Source organism: Lynx canadensis, chromosome C1, assembly GCF_007474595.2.
Source record: "Lynx canadensis isolate LIC74 chromosome C1, mLynCan4.pri.v2, whole genome shotgun sequence".
Classification (NCBI taxonomy): Eukaryota; Metazoa; Chordata; class Mammalia; order Carnivora; family Felidae; genus Lynx; species Lynx canadensis.
The window spans coordinates 97653950-97674229 of NC_044310.1; the positions used below are offsets into that span (position 1 = coordinate 97653950).

Here is a 20280-nt window from a genome sequence, read left to right on the forward strand (position 1 = left end):
GGCTCCAGGCTCCGAGCCATCAGCCCAGAGCCCGACGCGGGGCTCGAACTCACGGACCGCGAGATCGTGACCTGGCTGAAGTCGGACGCTCAACCGACTGCGCCACCCAGGCGCCCCTTAATGTTTATTTTTGAGAGAGAGAGCATGTGTGTGCGTGTGCTCTAGTGGGGGAGGGGCAGAGAGAAGGAGATAGGATCCAAAGCCGGCTCTGCACTGACAGCACAGAGCCCAATGCAAGGCTCCAACCTATGAGCTGTGAGATCATGAGCTGAGCAGAAGTTGGACGCTTAACCAACTGAGCCACCCAGGCACCCCTACACTCTCTATTTAAAAACATTCACCGAGGGGCACCTGGGTGGCTCAGTTGGTTAAGCATCCGACTCTTGGTTTTGTGTCAGGTCATGATGTCACAGTTCCTGGGTTCAAGTCCCGCTTCAGGCTCCAAGCTGGCCATGCAGAGCCTGCTTGGGGTTCTCTCTCTCTCCTCTCTCTTCTCCTCCCCCACCACCTCAAAATAAATAAATCAACTTACAAAAGTTCACTGACTTCATTTGTTGTTTCAACAAATATTTCTTGGGTACTCAAGGACACCAAGTTTGTGGGTAATTTCAGACAGACTTCAGCTCCAATCTTATCTCCTGTTTTTACTAGTTGTGTGGCCTCAACTTTTGCAAACCTAACCAGGCACTGTCCTGGGCAGTGGCATATGTATAGTGGTGAACAAGAAAGACACAGCCTCTGTTTATATTCTAATGGGCAACATACAATAAGGTAATTTCAGGTAGTAATGGATGCTATGAAGAAAACAAAACAAGGTGATTTCTATTGATGAGAATTCTATAACTGAAGATAGGAGTAGGTCTCTTCTCAGAACTATTTAGACTACTAGTGTAGATTTTTACATACCTCACATTTAGATACCTCGCATCCAACTTTGGCTCAGGTCCTGATCTCACGGCTTGTGAGTTCAAGCCCCACATCGGGCTCTGTGCTGACCGTTCAGAGCCTGGAGGCTGCTTCGGATTCTGTGTCTCCTTCTTTCTCTGCCCCTCCCCCACTCGTGCTCTGTCTCTGTCTCTCTCAAGAATGAGCATTTTACAAAGTTTTTTAAAAAATGATGAAGGCTTAAATGGAAACAATCACTGTAGAACTGCAGCAGAAGTGACAGATATGACCTATTTTGAAGACAAGACTATCAAACCACAAAATGGATATGGGGTGATGGAAGAGGAGTTGTTGAGAATAAGTCTTAAGTTTCCTTGTGAGTGATTGGTAAGAAGATAATACAAGAGGATAGATAGGATTAAGGCCAAAACCAATGTATTTGGCTTAATTCCTCGAAATGGAAATGTCCAGTTGGCAGTTGGATATTTGGCTTTGGAACTCAGGAGAGAATCCTGAACTGGAGATATATTTGTGAGTCATCAGCAATGATCTTGGTTAAAACTCTGATAATCAGTTATAGCACTGAGACAGAACATGTGCAAAGAGCAGAGGGCCATAGAAAGATTCTTAAGGAAAACCAATATTTAAGGATTGGTTGTAGAAAGAAAAGACCACAGAAAAAGTTGAAATGATGGGGGACGAAGGAGGAGAAGAAGATACTGTATCGTGGAAGCTTTGGGAGAAAAGCAATCTGAAACCAAGTCACGGGGCTTAATGTTGTGAGACTTCATGAAAGGACAGAAAATAGTTCATAGGTTCGGCGATTAGGAAAGTGGGTGATCACCATGGGTCAGTTCAGCTCCTTTTAAGAAGATGCCCAGAGAGAATGAGACATACAAGAGATTTATTGCATTTAAGGTAATGCCTGTGAAGGATAAAAGAGGAGGGAGCCGGGGTAGGCAGGGAAAGTCTTCAGACAATGGTGCGATGATGATCTGACAGGTATAAGAAGAGAGAAGGAAGGAAGGAGGATGACTTGAAAGAGCCTCAGATTTTAGTCTGGGAAAGTCTTGGCCAGGCCAGCGGGGCGTTCCCCACAAGGATTGCCCGTTCAAGGAGTCCTGTAGGGAGAAAACTGGCCCCACTCTAGTACCCTCACCATGTTCAGTCACTGACTGTGAGGTAGGGAGTGTGGGTACTGAGCATGGCTTCAGGGTTGCAAATGAAACGTTATGGCAGCTGGAAGCTGTCAGCCGGCTCCTCAGGTCAAGTTCAAGAACCTCTTGTCCCAGCTCTGTGGCTGCCAAACTGTTAGGGAGGTTTCAGAGGAGTCATAGGAGTGGAGGAGGTTTGGTGGTTGTGGGTTGACGAGTGGATGGGAGATGACGAAGTGGAGACCCTTCTTTCCTAACAATGTCAGAGAGTGGACGGAGAAAAAATAGAACGACAGGTAGAGGGATCTAGGGTCAAGGGAATATATTTATAGATGGAGGAATACCAACATCACCGGAGAATGGAATGTCAAGGACAGAACAAGTTTCCAGTCTTGAAGGACATGGGAGGAGGGGGAAGCGAGACTTGAAGAAAAGAGAGGGATTTTTCCTCTGAGTCTGGAATGGAGGAAGGGAGAAGGATGCAGAGAGAGAGAGAGAGAGAGAGAGAGAGAGAGAGAGAGAATTTTGCGACATGGGGATAGTATTTGGGGTATTAAAGCCCTGTGTTATTTTTAATATTCCCGATTCACTGAGTAAATGAGTTAATGAATATAAAGTTGTTAGCACATAGAGATGTCCAGACACAAGGTGGTAGATGTAAGTAATGAGGAAAAGAGAAGAACAGATTTGAAGTCTTTACTATCACGTTAAAAATGAAAAGATCTGGGGCGCCTGGGTGGCGCAGTCGGTTAAGCGTCCGACTTCAGCCAGGTCACGATCTCGCGGTCCGTGAGTTCGAGCCCCGCGTCAGGCTATGGGCTGATGGCTCGGAGCCTGGAGCCTGTTTCCGATTCTGTGTCTCCCTCTCTCTCTGCCCCTCCCCTGTTCATGCTCTGTCTCTCTCTGTCCCAAAAATAAATAAAAAAAAAAAAAAACGTGGAAGAAAAAAAAAATTAAAAAAAAAAAATGAAAAGATCTGAAGAGACTTGTCTTTTGGTGAATTCCACCTGATACAGCTTTGAAAAATAAGATTCAGGGGCGCCTGGGTGGCGCAGTCGGTTAAGCGTCCGACTTCAGCCAGGTCACGATCTCACGGTCCGTGAGTTCGAGCCCCGCGTCAGGCTCTGGGCTGATGGCTCAGAGCCTGGAGCCTGTTTCCGATTCTGTGTCTCCCTCTCTCTCTGCCCCTCCCCCGTTCATGCTCTGTCTCTCTCTGTCCCAAAAATAAATAAACGTTGAAAAAAAAAATGAAAAATAAGATTCATTATACTCTGAGGAATTTCTAAAATGGCGTATCTTCTAACATCTAGTGTGTGTGTGTGTGTGTGTGTGTGTGTGTGTGTGTTTTAAATCATTTGCAATTTGTTTCTGTTTCCCATACAGTTTTGAAGTGAATTTGATATAAAAAGGGAACCAGTTTCTTGATAATACTCAATGCTTAATATATAGGGAAACAGTCACAATAATGGTGTGAAAGTATAAGATTTTAGCCTTTATGGAAGGGAATTTGGCAGCATATTTACCAAAAAAACCTTAAACAGTGTGCTTCCTCTATTGATACGATTTCATTTTTATGACTTTATTTTAAGGAAATTATTATACAAGTACTCAAAAATGTACTTCAAAAATGTTAACTGTAGCCAAATCGTTACTAGAGGCAAAAAGTAGGAACAACTGAGAGGTCTGAACTAGAAGACTGATTACAGGATGGTGCAATCATCACAAAATAACAGTAATTAACTTAGTGATGTGAATGAATACATAGTAACATAGGAAACATTAAATAAAAGATTTTACTAAGGGAGAAAACATAGTACAGAGATGTATACCTAGTATAATCTTGTTTGTGTAAACAAACGAAAGGTATTTAATTTTTTTTTTTTTAATTTTTTTTTTTTTCAACATTTTTTATTTATTTTTGGGACAGAGAGAGACAGAGCATGAACGGGGGAGGGGCAGAGAGAGAGGGAGACACAGAATCGGAAACAGGCTCCAGGCTCTGAGCCATCAGCCCAGAGCCCGACGCGGGGCTCGAACTCACGGACCGCGAGATCGTGACCTGGCTGAAGTCGGACGCTTAACCGACTGCGCCACCCAGGCGCCCCGAAAGGTATTTAATTTAAATATCACTACAGACATTGATAAACCGCCTGGGCAACTTACATTTGTGTTCTGTCTGGGTAGTGGGATGATGGCGATTTTTTACTTTTTTCTTTTGGCTTGTTTCCATTTTCTACCACGAACAAGTGTTATTTATACCATAAGAAAAATAAAACCTGAATTTAAAGGAAAATGAAATAAAACAAATCTCGATCCTGTCCTCACCTACAGCCTTTAAGGGAAAACCCTCAGAAGCTTCCTTCAATGGGACATGTCTCTATTTACCCATACTTTTTCTGTAATTAAGCTTGCTTTTTTTTCAAGCCTCAATATATAAGATAAACTAGTCTTATTTAATTCTATTTTTTGCTTTAGTTTTTAGCAAAAAAAATATATTATTTTGTTTTCTTTTAAAAATTGTTAATATGAGAGGCGCCTGGGTGGCTCGGTTGGTTAAGCATTTGGCTCTTGATTTCTACCTGATTTTGGTCATGATCTCATGGGTTTGTGAGATTGAGCCCCACATTAGGCTCTGTGCTGGCAGCATGGAGCCTGCTTGGGATTCTCTCTCTCCCTCTCTCTGCCCCTCCCCTGCTTGCATGCTCTCTCTCTGTCTCGCTCTCAAGATAAATAAATATTTGAAAACATGCTTGTAAATTGTTAATGTGAATATTTCAGCTACCTTATGGACTACATTAGCTGGAGCCAACCTGGGAAACTAACCATCACTTAGAATATTATTCCAATGGAAAACATCCAGAGTTCCAAATAAGAAATTTACAAACACTTTTAAAAGGGGGAGATCTCTTGTATTTCATTGAGTTAGAGAGATTGGTAACCTGAGTCTGTACAGGAAGGAGATGACAGACACATTACGGGAATCGGCTCTAAACAGATCCCTGCCGCCTGCCTTCTTTTGTCCAGCAAGCCCCTCTGTTCTGCTATAGCAGACCTCCCTGCCTGCTATGAAACCTGCCGGGCATCCCCACCCTTTTCCAACCTGCCTTCCATCCCACCCTGTTCGATGCCCTCGGTCACTCATGGCTCAGAGTTACCAAAGCTGCCTATGGGGCTCAGGGTTGCCATGAGTGAACTTTCAGGATCAGCTTAATCTTTTGCTACATTTCCTCAGTGGGAGCAGTTCTGAGCTCATTACAGCTTCTGGTTTGGGAATATACCTCTTTTGCCAGCAGCAACCATGGGCTGTTTTTGTTACCCTGTTAGAGGTATGTAAGTTAGTTTTTACCTAAGTAGTCAGTTTTAGTTTGGCGTAAAACCAAACCTATGGAATTTTATGGTATTTTTTTCAGCCTCATTTTCCTGTCAGTAATAATTTCCCATACATGCCTAAAAATAAAGAAGTCAAATTTATAAGACTCATCCTTTTCCGTGAGACAAACTGACTATTTCCTGCCTCTTGAATGGAACTGAAATTCAGCAATTTGCTTTCAACAAAACCATCTAAACTTCACAGCACACAGCGGTTCTGTTGGAAGTGAGAGGGAGGCATGCTCATAGGATCCATGCCATGGTGATTGTGCTGAGTACTGTTTCAAGTATCTTTTTCCCCCCTTAAGCATATATCAATTCCTTTAATTTTCACAACAGTCTTTTAAGGAACTATTGTTACCTCCGTTTTACAAGAAGTTGACTTGCCCAAAGGCTCACAGCTAGTGGTCAGTGGTAGCCCAGGTATTCCGGCTGCAGCGTGGGGCCTGTGAACCACTGTGTTATATCCTGCCTCACCATTTAGTTGTACAATGACCATGACTGTACCTAGAGGGTACTGGGTTCTGGACTAGACGTGAGGGTATGACCTAGTGATTCCCCACTTGGTGATAGATGGTTGTAGAAGCAGATTGGTGACATCAAGTGGTATTTAAACTTTTTCTTATGAAATCTTCAAATTAAATCTTGAATGAAAGCCTAAAATGGAAAAACAGACAGAAGTGGACTGCTTCAGTTAAAGTAGGCCGACAAAGGAGGAAGGCCTGGGCTCCACCCACTCAGGCTTTCCCGGAAGTCTTTATGGGACTGTAAGGGCTTGGAGAAACATGGTTTGAAAACTACAAAGTGGGGGCGCCCGGGTGGCTCAGGCGGTTGAACGCCCAGGCTCTTGATTTCGGCTCTGGTCATGATCTCATGGTTACTGTTTGTAGGTTCGATCCCCAAGTCGGGCTCTGTGCTGCCATGCACCGAGTCTGCTTCAGATTCTCTGTCTCCCTCTCTCTACTCCTCCCCCCTGCTTGCTCTCTCTCAAAAAATAAACATTAAAAAAAAAAAAAAAAAAAGGAAGAAAGAAAAAGAAAACTATAAGTGGATCGGGGGCACCTGGGTGGCTCAGTCGGTTAAGCGTCTGACTTCAGCTCAGGTCATGATCTCACGGTTTGTGAGTTCGAGCCCCACATTCGGCTCTCTGCTGTCAGCCCAGAGCACTCTTTGGATCCTCTGTCCCCTCTCTCTCTCTGCCCCTCCCGCACTTACATGCTAGTGCTCTCTCTCAAAAGTAAATAAACATTAAAAAAGAAAGAAAGAAAGAAAGAAAGAAAGAAAGAAAGAAAGAAAGAAAGAAAACTTCTAAGTGAATCAAAGAGCAAGGGATCTAAAATCAGGAGACCTGGGCTCAAATGAAGATAAATCCATCCATTTTTAGGGGATTCAGTTTTCTCACCTGTAAAATGGAAGACCATTCCTATGCTACCTTGTTCTTGAGGATTGAATGAGATGAAGTCCGTAAGAGCACCACTTTGAACTCTCAAAGCAATATATAGTTTCCATTTCTACCGAGACCTGACTTAAAAAGGAGAACCCCAAGTGGCAATGAGGCATGAGACAGTTTCTAGTGCATCTTGGGTATCCCTGAGCATTCTCAGACCAGGAAGGAGTCAGAGAAGTCAGAAAAGCTGGGTAGAGTCTTTGAAACGATCACCAAATTCTAACGAAGAAATTTTTAGTGATGTCTCCTCAATAGAATAGAAAAGATGAATAAGAAAACAATGCCTATCTGGTTCGCTACTAAACGTCCGGAGCAGTGGTGTGCCCAGGCACAATAGCAGGTATTCAGTAAAAACTTGCGAAATGAATTAGGAAGGAAAGTCATAAGGAAAATTGAGTGAGCCAACAAACCAAATATATTTTGTATATATATATACACAGAGCATGTGGCTCTGTGTCACGGTGGGATCCAAATGTGGTTCTCTGAGAGGAAATGTCACACCAGATACAGAATGATGGGATGCCACGGGCACAGACCTTGGTAATTTTAGTTCATATGCTATTCTAGAGTTTCATTTTGGACTTTAATTGTTAAATGTCAGACTCCTCAAATTCACGGGCAAAACAAGCATAAATTTATGAGAGTTCTCGATCTAATTTTGAAGAGGTCTTTAGACTTCATTCCAGTGATTAAAAAAAAAACAAAAACAAAACATCAAGGATATTGGGTCTCAGCTGTAAACGTGGAGAATCAATTTGTACTAAGATGTTTTAAAATAATGCACAAATTTCCTTTTTCAGACTTAAATATTCAGTGTAACTTGCATATCCGTAGTTCTAATAGAAAGGGTCATCGTGCCAGTTTTATCGCGTTCACAGAAGCCATCCTAGATTTCTTTTCCTAACTTGGATAACATTTCAGGCTCCAGTGCCTAAAGGTTCTAGGAGGCACCTGCTCAGTTCCAACCACATCCTCCCCCATTAGACAGTTGTGCTGGAAGCCACCTCTATCTTTAGAAACATTTTAGAAACATTTAATATCATTTTAACTCCCAACATTGGGTGAGTGTTAGGTCTCGTTCTCTTTCTACATGCCTGTAAACTGAGGGTACACTGTATTTATACTATTATTAAAATTTTTTCTTTAACATTTATTTTTGGGAGACAGAGCACTAGTGGGGGAGGGGCACAGAGGGAGACACAGAATGTGGAGCAGGGCTCCAGGCTCTGAGCTGTCAGCGCAGAGCCCGATGCGGGGCTCGAACCCATGGACTGTGAGATCATGAACCCAGCCAAAGTCAGATGCTTAACGACTGAGCCACCCAGGTGCCCCTATTTATACTATTATTTTAAGAAGAGACTAAGTGCATCCTTTTAAATTGAAAAATAACATGCAGGTTAATAAACTATTTTGGTGCAAGTGTGAAGTAAGTCATGGATACAAATTCTCCAGATAAGAATGATCAACTCACCAGGTTTCCTTCTAGTTCATGAATCTGAAACTTTTAATGCTCATTTTGGCACTGAAAAGGGTATTTGTTTCCTGTATTTCATATGTTCCTAGAGGTCTAGTTTTCTTTTCCGGACCCCCTTTCATTGCCCAGAGTCAACTTTAAAGCAATACAAAGCATATTCTTCCCACTTGGATACTGGACATTGATCCTAGGCCTCAGGTCATGACAGGAGTTGGATACTCTCTGAAATGTCTTAGTTTTGCAAAGTGATCACTAGCATGGCCTCTTGGCCCCTTTACATGTATCTATGGATATAAATAACTCATGTAACTATGTTGTCCTTTTAATAACCTTCAGTATTGCTTGCTCTAAGGCAGAAATCTTAACAGCACGGAGATGCGTGGGAAGTCTCCACATATTTCAAAGAAACAAGCTTCTTACGCTACTTTTTCACCATTTGTCTCTTTGTAGCTTCATATTACCAAACAGAATTAGCAGCCATCAGCAGAATCCAGAAAACATCCTCTTCTACATTCTTTTCTCAGTTACCACCGGGTCCAATATTAGCAAACAACAAATGATGGTAGGCATAGGGGATCAATTTTAGGTGCAAATGCTTTAGATACACAAAGCCCATAATTTTTTTCACTTATATTTTATATTCTAAAATGTTTATATGTCCTAGCAGTCCTATCTAGAAACATATTTTGTCATTTAAATTTGCTTTTCTCAAGTTTAATTCAGCCAAGTATCAATATCCCTCTGCCCCCTTTTGAAGAAAAAGTGAAAGTAAAAATGATGTCTTTGGTAGAATAAGCCAAGATCCTCATAATCACAGTATTTCAGTGTTAGGTGAAAAATTCTAGGTGTGAAGTTTTTGTTTGGGTTTTTTTAAGAACTATACCTCCTTAATTACGGTTGGGAAACCTGAAACATGCTAATTCAACTTTCCTATTTTGCAAATGAACAAACTATGTATGGGCCAGAGTAGCAAAATTATAGTTGGAACCCATGTTCTTTGGCTCCTAGAACTATGTTCTAACGATACCAAGGTTGGTAGATAGACTGTGCAGTAAATGTGAAAACAGGAAAAAATATTTCCAAAGATAGTTTCAAGCACTTTATATTATTATGTTAGAATTTGACATATAGCTATGGATCATGGCTATGAATCACCCCCAAGATAAGAGTTTAAAAGCAGGCTTTGACATATTTTACACGGAGATAAAATGAGGAACTCAGATCTTCGAACACTGTCCAAATGTCACATCCAAAAATCTATAATTAGGGGCGCCTGGGTGGCTCAATTAAGCATCTGACTCTCAATTTTGGTTGAGGTCATGATCTCACCAGTTCACGAGTTCGAGCCTTAGGGCTTTGGGAGGACAGGGCAGACTGCTTGGTATTCTGTCTCCCTCTCTCTCTGCCCCTCCCGTGCTCTCTCTCTCTCTCTCTCAAAATAAATAAAAATAAAACTTATTTAAAAAAACAAACAAAAAAACCAAGACTAAAATTCATATTAACTTTCAAGAAAGGCACTTCAGTAGAAAAAAGAATTATGACTAAGCAAAGAACTTCCAGTTTTTATTTTTTAAACATTTAACAAGAAAAACATTCAACCAAATTTTTAAAAATTAGGATGGATTAATTTACAATAAAATAGTCAACTTAAAATATCAGCCCCTTAATTTAGGGCCAAAGAGGCCAATAGTTCTGTTTAAACAACAGAATTGCACAATTGGTATTTTTACCTATATCTGATGGCACAGAAATATAAAAGTCATACAACTTTCACTGAGATCCTCCCTTCCCTCCAGAGTAGAATTCATCCAGTTGCTTCTTAGGTCAGTACTCAGGCCTTTAAAAATCACCAGTTGTATTCTGAAACATATCTACAACTATTCTGATAATGACAACACGTTTAAAACAATTCCTAACAGGAAACACCTTAAAAATAATTTTGTGGCACATTACACTGCTTAAAGAAACAGCGAAGATGAAAAATAATGTACAAGAATTATAGTCTCTTGCTTACAGAAACCACCTAAATAAAATATTTTCCCTAATTAATTATCCTTGCTTCTTATAATTTATTAGCAGAGATGAATTACAAGAAGCAGAATGCACCATTTTTTGGTTCTTGGTTGTAGCTGCCAGCTTGAGAGTTCATGACTGTAAATGTAAAAGCAAAATATGACCATGCTCACAAATTCTGGAATGGGAAAAGACGAAAATATCTCTTCAAAGTGTTTCTCCATCCTTGCTTTCAAGTCAGACAAAAAATTCACAGCAGTTTAAGGGATGATGAAAGACTAAACATGGGCCTGCTAAAAGACATACTGAGAATAACTTTACCTATTACACTAAAGTGAAAACTGTAAGAAGTATGATATTATATTACCAAGTAACATTCTAGAGTAAGCTGCTGGAGCAAATACAGCACTTAACAGTTTCATTTACAGACTAGGCATGGTGGCCTTTACACAGAACATCTTATTTTCACACTCTTGGGTGTGCAACCCTTAAAACACAAACACACATAAAGTAGTATGTAATTCATGACAGCTGGCCAGGCACTTAACTTGGGGGAAGAGACTTTTCAGATTCTGAGGTAAACTAGAACTGTTTTCAGCAATTACAAACAAATTCTAAACAACCACACTTTACTTCACACCAACTGAAGTTACTCAGCATTTAACTGTAAGTCTGTCACTCTATCGTGCCAAAATTCACACCTATGTGTAACTTCTTAACAAGCTATTAAAAGAACATTTTCAAGTCTGAATTTTGGCCCCATTTAGATAATTCTGTGCTTAGGACACACTTGAAAAAACTGTAAGGTACATACACATAAGGGCAAAAATGAGTATCTTTTTCCCTAAATTTGATATTACAAAAAGGGTCATACTGTCAGTCACACAGATGAGAAGAGGAGGAAGAGGTGAAGACAATGACAGCTGAGGTGACAAGACTCCATCTAGCCTCAAGAAAGTCACACAGCAATGTTCCAAAAGGAGCAGAAACCCAGCAGCGGGAGTTTCTATTTACAGCTGTTGACAGTATGTGAAAGCTCTCAAAGTTAACACTAAGGAACACAACTCTCTGGGCTTGTTCGCTCTGGGCACAGTGCAGGTTCTTGCCCTCTTCTGAATCCATTTAGAGACAGTGTGGAGTCTCCTTAAATGAAAGCTCGTTTGAGAAGATAGAGGACCTCAGTAAGTACACACCAGAAGAGACCAGAACAGGAAGAGGCCATCTGGGAACTAATCTCTCATCGAAAGTTATCCAAGTCTCCTTTTCACTGGAATTACCAGGAAATTATCTGCAAATGCAAACGCCGTACCTCCAAACCCTCATAACTAACAATTAGTTCTACTTCCCACTCCCTTCTCAAACAGCAATTTCTATAGAAAGGCTACTTCTCTTCTGAGCAAACTCCATCAGCTTATTATCTGGTATACACAGATGAATTCATCAACATCTGGTTTTAAACCCTTCAAAGGACATCATGAAGAAAGAAAATTTTGAAAATTTTGATCTGAGGCATCCTCATTCTCAAAATAATGAGAAAAAATATTGGTTTAATTCAGAGTTTCCACATGGCTAAAAATGGTCTACAGATTTTATTTATAAAAATGTCTAAGCTGACCCTCCTCAAGACAGCAGGTTTTTCCAGTCATGGTAAAGGATCTGTGCTAACTGACCTCTTCTTTCCTTGCAGGACTAACAGTGTGCATCTGGCCAAACTACTAGCTGGAGTTTACTGGTGCAATGAGCAAATGTGGAAGAATTTCTCTCTCTGCAATGCTAACCGGCTTGCTCAAGTTTTTAAACTGTGACCCTGGTCTATTAGCACCTTGCTGTACTCAACTGAAATAACCAAGCCGCCATTGCGGTGGGATGAGAAGGGGAATGAGGGCAATTATAATATACATCCTTAAAATATCATAATACGTAGTGAAAATGTGTCCGTTAATACATCTGAGGCTTGAAAATCATTGATCATAGCTATTAAATAAAACTGCATTAAACTTACAATTTCGAACACCTGCAAATGTAAAGCTTTAGGATATGACCTAAATTTAAATATGAATGGAAGTTCATTATCAGTAAGCTAGAAGAAACAAATTGCATATATTTTGTAAGTGGTAACCTACTCCCTGCCCCCCCCCGCCCCGAAGTAGAGATTAGGTAAAAATTAAGTGAAGTTATTCATAATTGTTTCCAGTTTCATCTTTCTCTTGGAAGAGACCCAAATCAGGTCTCTGGAAATCCAACTTCATACACGTAAGACACGGCATCTGCTATTATGTCAGTATATCTTTCCCTCAAAGGTAGACAGATCATAGATGTATCTCAGACATTCATTTTCATGTATAATGGTTTTTGAGACATCTATTCCACCAAAGTATTATAAAGCAAATCTACAAACCACTTCTAGGAAAAAGGCACTTTGCTGCAAAAGTTAGATTTAATTATGTGGAAGTTGAGAACACTAGGATAGACTCAAAAGTCAGAATTCACTTTTGTATTTATGAATGCAGAGCAGATGCCAGGTATAGAGTATAGCCAATAACATTACAAACAAACCGAATGGTAAACTTAACTATATACTCAGCAAAACAGTAACTTACGACATTTCTCCAAAAACCAACATAGTTCCAAGTTCAACAGTAAAAAGGAAAAAAAAAAAAAGTCACCAGCAGTTGCTACTTTAGAGCTCAAGACATTGTTTCCTACAGAATTTCATGTCTACAGTTTGGTTCTCTGTTTCAGAGCATGAATTACTTTTCAGATGAAAAACCTGGGAGGTTTGTTTATATGTGCTGGGGGAGAACCAGGGTGGAAAAACAGTGGGGAGTAACAAGAGGTTCATTTCTCTGGTCAGACAACCAAGTGAGGAGGTAGTTATTCGGAGAACTTCTCAAACAGAGAATAATGTACTGATCTACGGAGAGTTGGGGAAATTGCAGGAGCTTCTTTGTGAAACTGAAGATAGCAACAGGAACACTTCTCCTCCAGGGAAGTCAGGACCAGGGTGTCAGTGCAGCTAAAATAAAGACAGAATCTGTATAAATGGCACATGGAGATTATGAGAAAAACATGGTTAAGAAATCAACATGAACGATAATACATTCGCTTCCAAGCTTGTCATACCTTGACAGTGGCTCTTTTCTGATGCTAGAACTTTAAAAGTATCTATAAGAAAAGAACACACACCATGTCATTATAATCTAGTTTTGATGTAGTGATTCTTCCAATTCCTAATCAGTGCAAGAATATGGTATGGTAGGCATACATTTCATAATAATGTCTTCTGGTTTCTACTGTTATTGAAAGTGTAATGATGTCTATAAAATACTTAAATGCTTTAAAAGTACTCTCAGAAAGGGTGCCATAAGGAAAATATTTTACAGCTGTGAGCAAGTAGAAACTCTCAAATAGCAACACAGGAAAAATAACAGCAATCTCCTCCAAACTGCCTGATGCTAAATAATAAAATTTATGATTATGACGCCAAGAGACCGCATGCTCACCTTGTTACATCACCACACACGGTAACCCCATACAACCTTGAGTCCCATCATCACTGCTGTTGAGTTTCTTCATTCGGTACTGACGTATTTCTCTTACCAGTGTGTAAAAGGCATCTTCAACACCCTGTAAAAGAGAATGACAAAGACGGCTTAATAGACACGATCCAAGGTGTGAACTATCTCACTTGTACTTCTTGGGGACACCAAATTTAGCATTTTTAATGAATTACATCAACAGACTGATATATACAAATGGCAAATTTTGAAAAATTATACTCAAGCACAGGAAAATGGGTAACGTGGGACACAGAGAACGACCAGATCTAAAGATTCCATTCAGGAGAGCAAAATCCCTAAATACTGGCTGGTGTTGATGGTGGAAGGTCTAATGTTTGTAACTAATTTTAATCAAGGGTCTTCATTTTAGTAATATTTGTGCATATTAACCTGAGGCTAAAATGCCACACCAAAATATTAATCGGTTCATTTGGGGTTTAAATGAAGGATTAAAAAAAATAAAATACAAAAAATTCCGTAACAACAAAAGAATGCAGATCATTATCTCTAGTAATCATATTTTTCTGCCTTAAATGAATGCTTGCCAGGTGTTCAAAGCTCTGCTGTACCTGTCTGGTCTTGGCTGAGGTTTCAATGAATGGAATCCCATAACTCTTGGCCAGTTCGTGGGCTTGTTTTGTGTCGACGGTCCTTGTTGGCAAATCACACTTGTTTCCTACTAGCACCATAGGTACATCATCGGAGTCTTTTACTCGCTTAATCTGTTCCCTAAAAAAAAAAAAGGAACATATCGTCATTACCTAAGAGTAAGTTTTTAGGAAGAAATGAACAGATGGAAAAAGAATCTAACGAATTTTATCTAGGCCTGTTAGCTTCTAGTATTGATCTAGTATGGAGTTTCACTTTTTCCCCCCCACGGATTATAAAAGACGATGCCTAATGGTCTTTTGGTTTAATTATAAAAAACCATGCACAACAGTGGACTGGTTTAGACTTGACGCAGCAGCCATAAGGCAGCCAAGTACTGGTTCACCTTCTAGTGGAAATGGATGGCTATTCTACCTTGACGCATACCCCTGTTACGCTCCCTGATTCTCCAAAGAGCTTGGCTCTGGATTTAATCGGCAACCTGAAATCATACTCTAGATTAAGATCTAAAGTATAAAAAGTAAAGCTTACTGCCTCAAAATAACTTTTCGAAGTTTCCTTGAGAGTGACAGTGTTTAATGAAAGACAGTCTATCCACTTCTCTAGATGGGTGATGTCCAAACATTTTCTTCAAACGATACTATCACTGGAAGTCCGAGATATAAGATAGAAAACACCAGAAGTGCTCTTCTTAAAGGGGGACTAAAGGATCTGGGAACTCCCAACTTACAGCACTCCTTTCAGTGACATGTAAGACACACCACACAGCAGTTTGGAAACTACTGCTCTAGCTTCTCTTGACCAATACTGTCCAACAGAACTTTTCATGATGATGGAAATATTCTCTATCTGTGCTGTCCAACTATATCCACTAGTCATATGTAGCTGTTGAACACTTAAGAAGTCAGTTGTTATGTGGTCAAGGAACTGAGCTTTCAATTATATTTAACTTTAATTGACTGAAATAATCACGTAAGGTTGTAGCTACCATACTGCACAGCACTACTCCAGACTCTACCCTTGGGTACACACACAATCATGCACCTAAAATTCATTACACTGGCTATCTGCAGAACCGACCTTTGGAGTAACGGCAGTAGCCTATTTTAAAGGATAATATAAGACAAGACAGCCTAAGAGCAAAAGTGACTTCTAGAAATTCAACATTAGGTACTTGCCAAGTACTGGACATTTTCTTATGCATTGCTATTATTTCCAGACAGCAAATGGAAAGCAGAGCAGATTTAAGCAGAAAAAACCCCACCGAAGTCAGTTTTGGACTAGTTTGTTTCTGGGGTGTCTGTGTGGCTGAGTTGGTTAAGTGTCTTGACTCCTGATTTTGCTCAGGTCATGATCTCACGGTTCTGAGACTAAGCCCTGCATTGGGGCTCTGTGCTGGGGGTGGAGCCTGCTTGAGATTCACTTTCTCTCCCTCTGCCCCTCCCCTCCTCCCACTCTCTAGAAGAGGAAGAAAGAAAGAAAGAAAGAAAGAAAGAAAGAAAGAAAGAAAGAGAAAAAGGGAGGGAGGAAGAGAGAAAGAGAGAGAGGGAGAGACAAAAGAAAGAAAAGGAAAGGAGGAAGGAAGGAAGGAAGGAAGGAAGGAAGGAAGGAAGGAAGGAAAAGAAAGAAAGAAAGGAAGAAAGAAAGAAAGAAAGAAAGAAAGAAAGAAAGAAAGAAACCAACGAACCACTCTCCCTACTGAGTGACTTTTCTGGACTAGTTTGTTTCCATGAGCAGACATCTTCAATGGATGGAGTATGCCTGTAGGCTGTAGGAAGGACACTCACATTGACCATGTGCTAGGCACTTTTCTGGGCGATTAACATGTTATATTATCTTGTTTAATTTTCCAAACAACTCTTGGTAGGTACTATTACCTCCATATTATAGATAAGGAAACTGCATCACAGCCATTTGGTAGTTTGCCCCAAAGTCCCATGGCTAATGGATGATGGAGCCAAGTTTCAACCCGTTCTATTACTCTGCTCAAAGAACATGGAGCTAAGAAAAAGGAGCCCTGGGTTTTTGGTCCCGCTCTGCTACTAATAACAACCATGACTCTAAAAACCTAACAAAACACCTTCTGAACTCGATATCTGATTCTGTAAAACAAGAATGTTGTGCCAGAATTTTTTATGGTCTGACTGAGCTTTGAAACTTTATGGTTCTATTGAGAAAGACCACCTTTCATCTCTCTTTACTGCCTGTTCATTTCTTCCTACCATTTTCTATCTTCTGTCACATACTGACGACTGCTTCTCAGAGGTGTTTTCATCTCTGAAATTCCTGTGGGATCTCTAACACCACCTGTGGTCCTGAATCATCCCATTAGGAAGCTTCATTTAAGTATTATCACACATTCCAGCCATAGTGCATTATATAAAATATGTCACAATATTAACTTCCAGTTGTAACCCCAGATCCTCAGTGTTAAACAACCTAAAACCAACTCTCTTCATAATTAAAGATGCTATCTTTCCTAGTGTGGTATCCTCATCCCCTCACAAAGCTTCAGAACACACTTATCAATCATCCTTTCAGAGTAAATAATGCTCCTAGTACCTGTAAAGGTTAATATCTGCAAATGATTTGCTATTGTTGATGGCAAATACACAGAGGAAGCCTTCGCCTGTCCTCATGTATTGGTCTCTCATGGCACTGTACTCTTCTTGACCAGCTGTATCCAGTATGTCCAACAGACAGGTTTCACCATCTATAACCACCTGTTTTCGGTAAGAATCCTGGGGTGCGAAGGGTGGGAGACGGCAGGGAGAGAGGAAGATTTCATTTTTATTAGAAACCACAGGGTACGCAATGCTATTGCCAAAGTTAGATAAGCTCCTTCCTAAGTTTATTTCCATCTCTCTGTCCCTCAAACTCCTAATATATAATCACAAACAGAACGTACTTAATGTCACCCTAAGAAAAAAGCCTACAGAAAGGAAAATGTGGTCACTCTGTTCTTGGAAAAGATAAAAAAAGTTTGGTAATTCAAAAGAGCTATACAGCAGTTAGACTAGAGATTAGCATTCAAGGTGTTATTTTACCAAGGTATAAACTGGAATTTTCTTGTTTATTGTACATTTAAATTCTAAACATACTTCCACCAGTTATACCAGGCCTTGGACACAGTATCATTTGTGTTTATAACTAAACACACAAATACTTTTCATTTCAGACAAAATTATAACACCAAAATATTTTTCTCATCATAGTGGATTTTTACCTTTGGAAAATACTCCGGAATCAAATTCCTAAAGGTTCCAAACAAGGTGCAGTAAAACCCTGGATTGCAAGTAACTTGTTCTGTGAGTGTTCTGCAAGACGAGCAAACATTTATACTAAATTTTAACTTTATTAACTAGCAACGTCTTGCAATATGTGATGCCGAATGTCACACGATCACAACTTGGTTAATGGTTCTTGAAATTCGTTTTGATACACAAGTGCTTTGGATCACAAGCATGTTTCTGGAACGAATTAACCTCGCAAACCAAGGTTTTACTGTATATAGTTATAATTCCTTAGAAAGACAGACATGCATAGAATATATACATGGTTTCAATTTGCCTCTAAGGCAAAAATTTTACTTGTATTTTGATACTTACATTTTGGGAATTCAGTTCAAAGAAAACAACCCATCACACCTGGTAAAGATCTAGCTCCAGAAACAAATGCGAGCTGGTTTCCCAGTTCATTGATCAGTGCCTCTCAACTTCATTGTGGGACTATAATATACTTTCAAATTAACATAGACTTCACATTGCCAAAACTTGCCTGAAGTATGAAATATGGTTAAGTGTACGAGTGTTTGAGGAAATGAGCAAAATTAAAATTATAAGGTAGGTCTGAGTCAAACTAACTTAGGTTAATAGAAGTCAGAGAGAAGTGGTTATTTCCTGGCAGTGTAGGGGTTTACTGACTGGAAAGGGACATGGGAGAACTCTTTGGAGTATTGGAAACGGTCTATATTTCTGAGTGGTGATTATGGAAGTATTTAAAATACAAATTTTAAGTCACTAGGCTGTAGATATACTTGTGAATTTTACTGTATGTATGTTACCCTTCAATAACTAAAACTCAGCAAAATATTAAAAGGTTCTAACTATTAACACTAAAGCTGTTTAGCTTAAATAAAATTTTGCCGAGGACTTACTAATTTTTAATAATGGCCATGTTAGCTTCCATTAAACACTCACCAGCTGGTGGGGGGAGGGTAGGAAGACCAGGATGTGGATTAAAATAAAAAATCTCTAGTCAGACATTTCTAAATTGAATAAAATTATACAACCTTTTTTAAAGGACCTTAGATGCTATTTATTCAAGCCAATCTAGAACGTGGACTCACAAAAAATTTAAACATACTGATGTTTCTCAACTTCCCTGTGTGTGATAGGCAGGACATGTTTATAATAATTTAATAGACGAAGAAAATGAGGCTCAGAGAGTTTAAGTGTTTTGTTCAATATAACATAACTAAATAAACTGCCAACAGGGACTGAAAAAAATCTAGGTAGTGACTCAAAATCTCATGTTCTTTCTTACTCCAGCCCAGTCTCAGCTGCTTCAACTTTTAATGAAAATTGCAGACTATCTAGATCTCTGAATCCTTTATCTCCATATTACTCAGTCACTCTTCCCACCGCTGGTTTCTTTTTAATAGAGCTGTCATATAGGAGTTCAACGAGTATGCAACAGTTTATTAAACTGCTAAATTGTCAAGTTTTTAGAAAAACTCTAACAGCTAATAAAAATGAACTCTTCTCCACAAACATGGAAAGCTTTACTGTATTGCTGAACGCAGTACCCAAAATAACTTTTACTTCTGTCTCCTGATTATTCCTCTTGCTAAACAGCAAGGTAAAGGATATGGGTAAGGGTGAGCCAAAAGCCAGAGGTAGGGTCAGCACACTGCCACTGGGCCTCACCTCTATGGTGGGATCATATTCATCTACAAAGTGGTTCTGGATTAGCTGGATTGTCAGTGCGCTTTTCCCAACACCACCTGCTCCAACCACCACCAGTTTGTACTCAGTCATTTCACACCAGCGAGAACCTGTGGGAAAGCAGCAATCAGGGTTAACTGGCGAGTCACATCTACAGTACTTCAAAGCTTTCTATAATCAATAGTAAGTTAAAGCCCGAGTTTGAAATATGTGGGTTCCATACACGTGACCCTCCACTTGGTTCTAGTGATTTCAGGAGTGCAAAAGCACTGGCAGGTTACTGCGGGCCTCAGAATTCTGGCTAGTCTTCTAGCTACTACCCCCACCCTTCGGTATTTTTCAACAGCCCTTGGGCCCCGCCCTCAGCCTAAGGTAAAGGAAACCCCTCTTCCTACTCCTCCCCCAAGTCTTCTCCGCTCTGGTGGGGCAGCCTCCTGGCCATCCCCTCGTCTTACTCCCCCGCCGGTCTTCAAAGATCTCCCCCGTAACGCTCAAAACGAAGGACCCCCGCCCAAGGGCCTTTGTCTCCAGCCTGCAGATTCCGTTCGATTCCTGGCAACAACGAGTTGCTTCTTTGCGCCAAAGACGAACGCTAAACACAACAGAGCCTTACCTCAAACTTCGCTGCCTCCGCTTCCGACTGATTTAGAACAACTGGGAAAAAGGCTGGAGACCCCGGAACCGCCATGAACAGCCCCCACTAGGGAGCGGCACTTCCGGCCCCGCCCGCTACGTAATCAGTCGGCGCCCGGGGCGTCCGAGTCCCCGCCCCAGCCACGTGGGCCCCCGACCCAGGAGTCACGCGGCGGGCCGCACCCAGACC

The 20280-nt window shown here is 40.4% G+C and overlaps 1 protein-coding gene across 2 annotated transcripts; it reads right to left on the reverse strand.

The window, feature by feature from the left end:
• Positions 1–10384: 10384 nt before the first annotated feature.
• NRAS (NRAS proto-oncogene, GTPase) lies at positions 10385–20197 on the reverse strand. 2 transcript variants are annotated; one of them, XM_030327531.1, is made up of 7 exons: positions 20071–20196; positions 19440–19567; positions 17074–17252; positions 14472–14631; positions 13846–13969; positions 13466–13507; positions 10385–13358 (listed from the first exon to the last, which is right to left on the reverse strand). In XM_030327531.1, exons 2-5 carry the CDS (start codon positions 19548–19550, stop codon positions 13850–13852), a joined length of 570 nt encoding a protein of 189 aa, XP_030183391.1. In that variant the 5' UTR covers positions 19551–19567; positions 20071–20196; the 3' UTR covers positions 10385–13358; positions 13466–13507; positions 13846–13849. The 2 variants fall into 2 exon arrangements, with proteins under 2 accessions (XP_030183391.1, XP_030183392.1); XM_030327532.1 differs by lacking the exon at positions 13466–13507 and having other exon boundaries at positions 20071–20197.
• Positions 20198–20280: the final 83 nt, after the last annotated feature.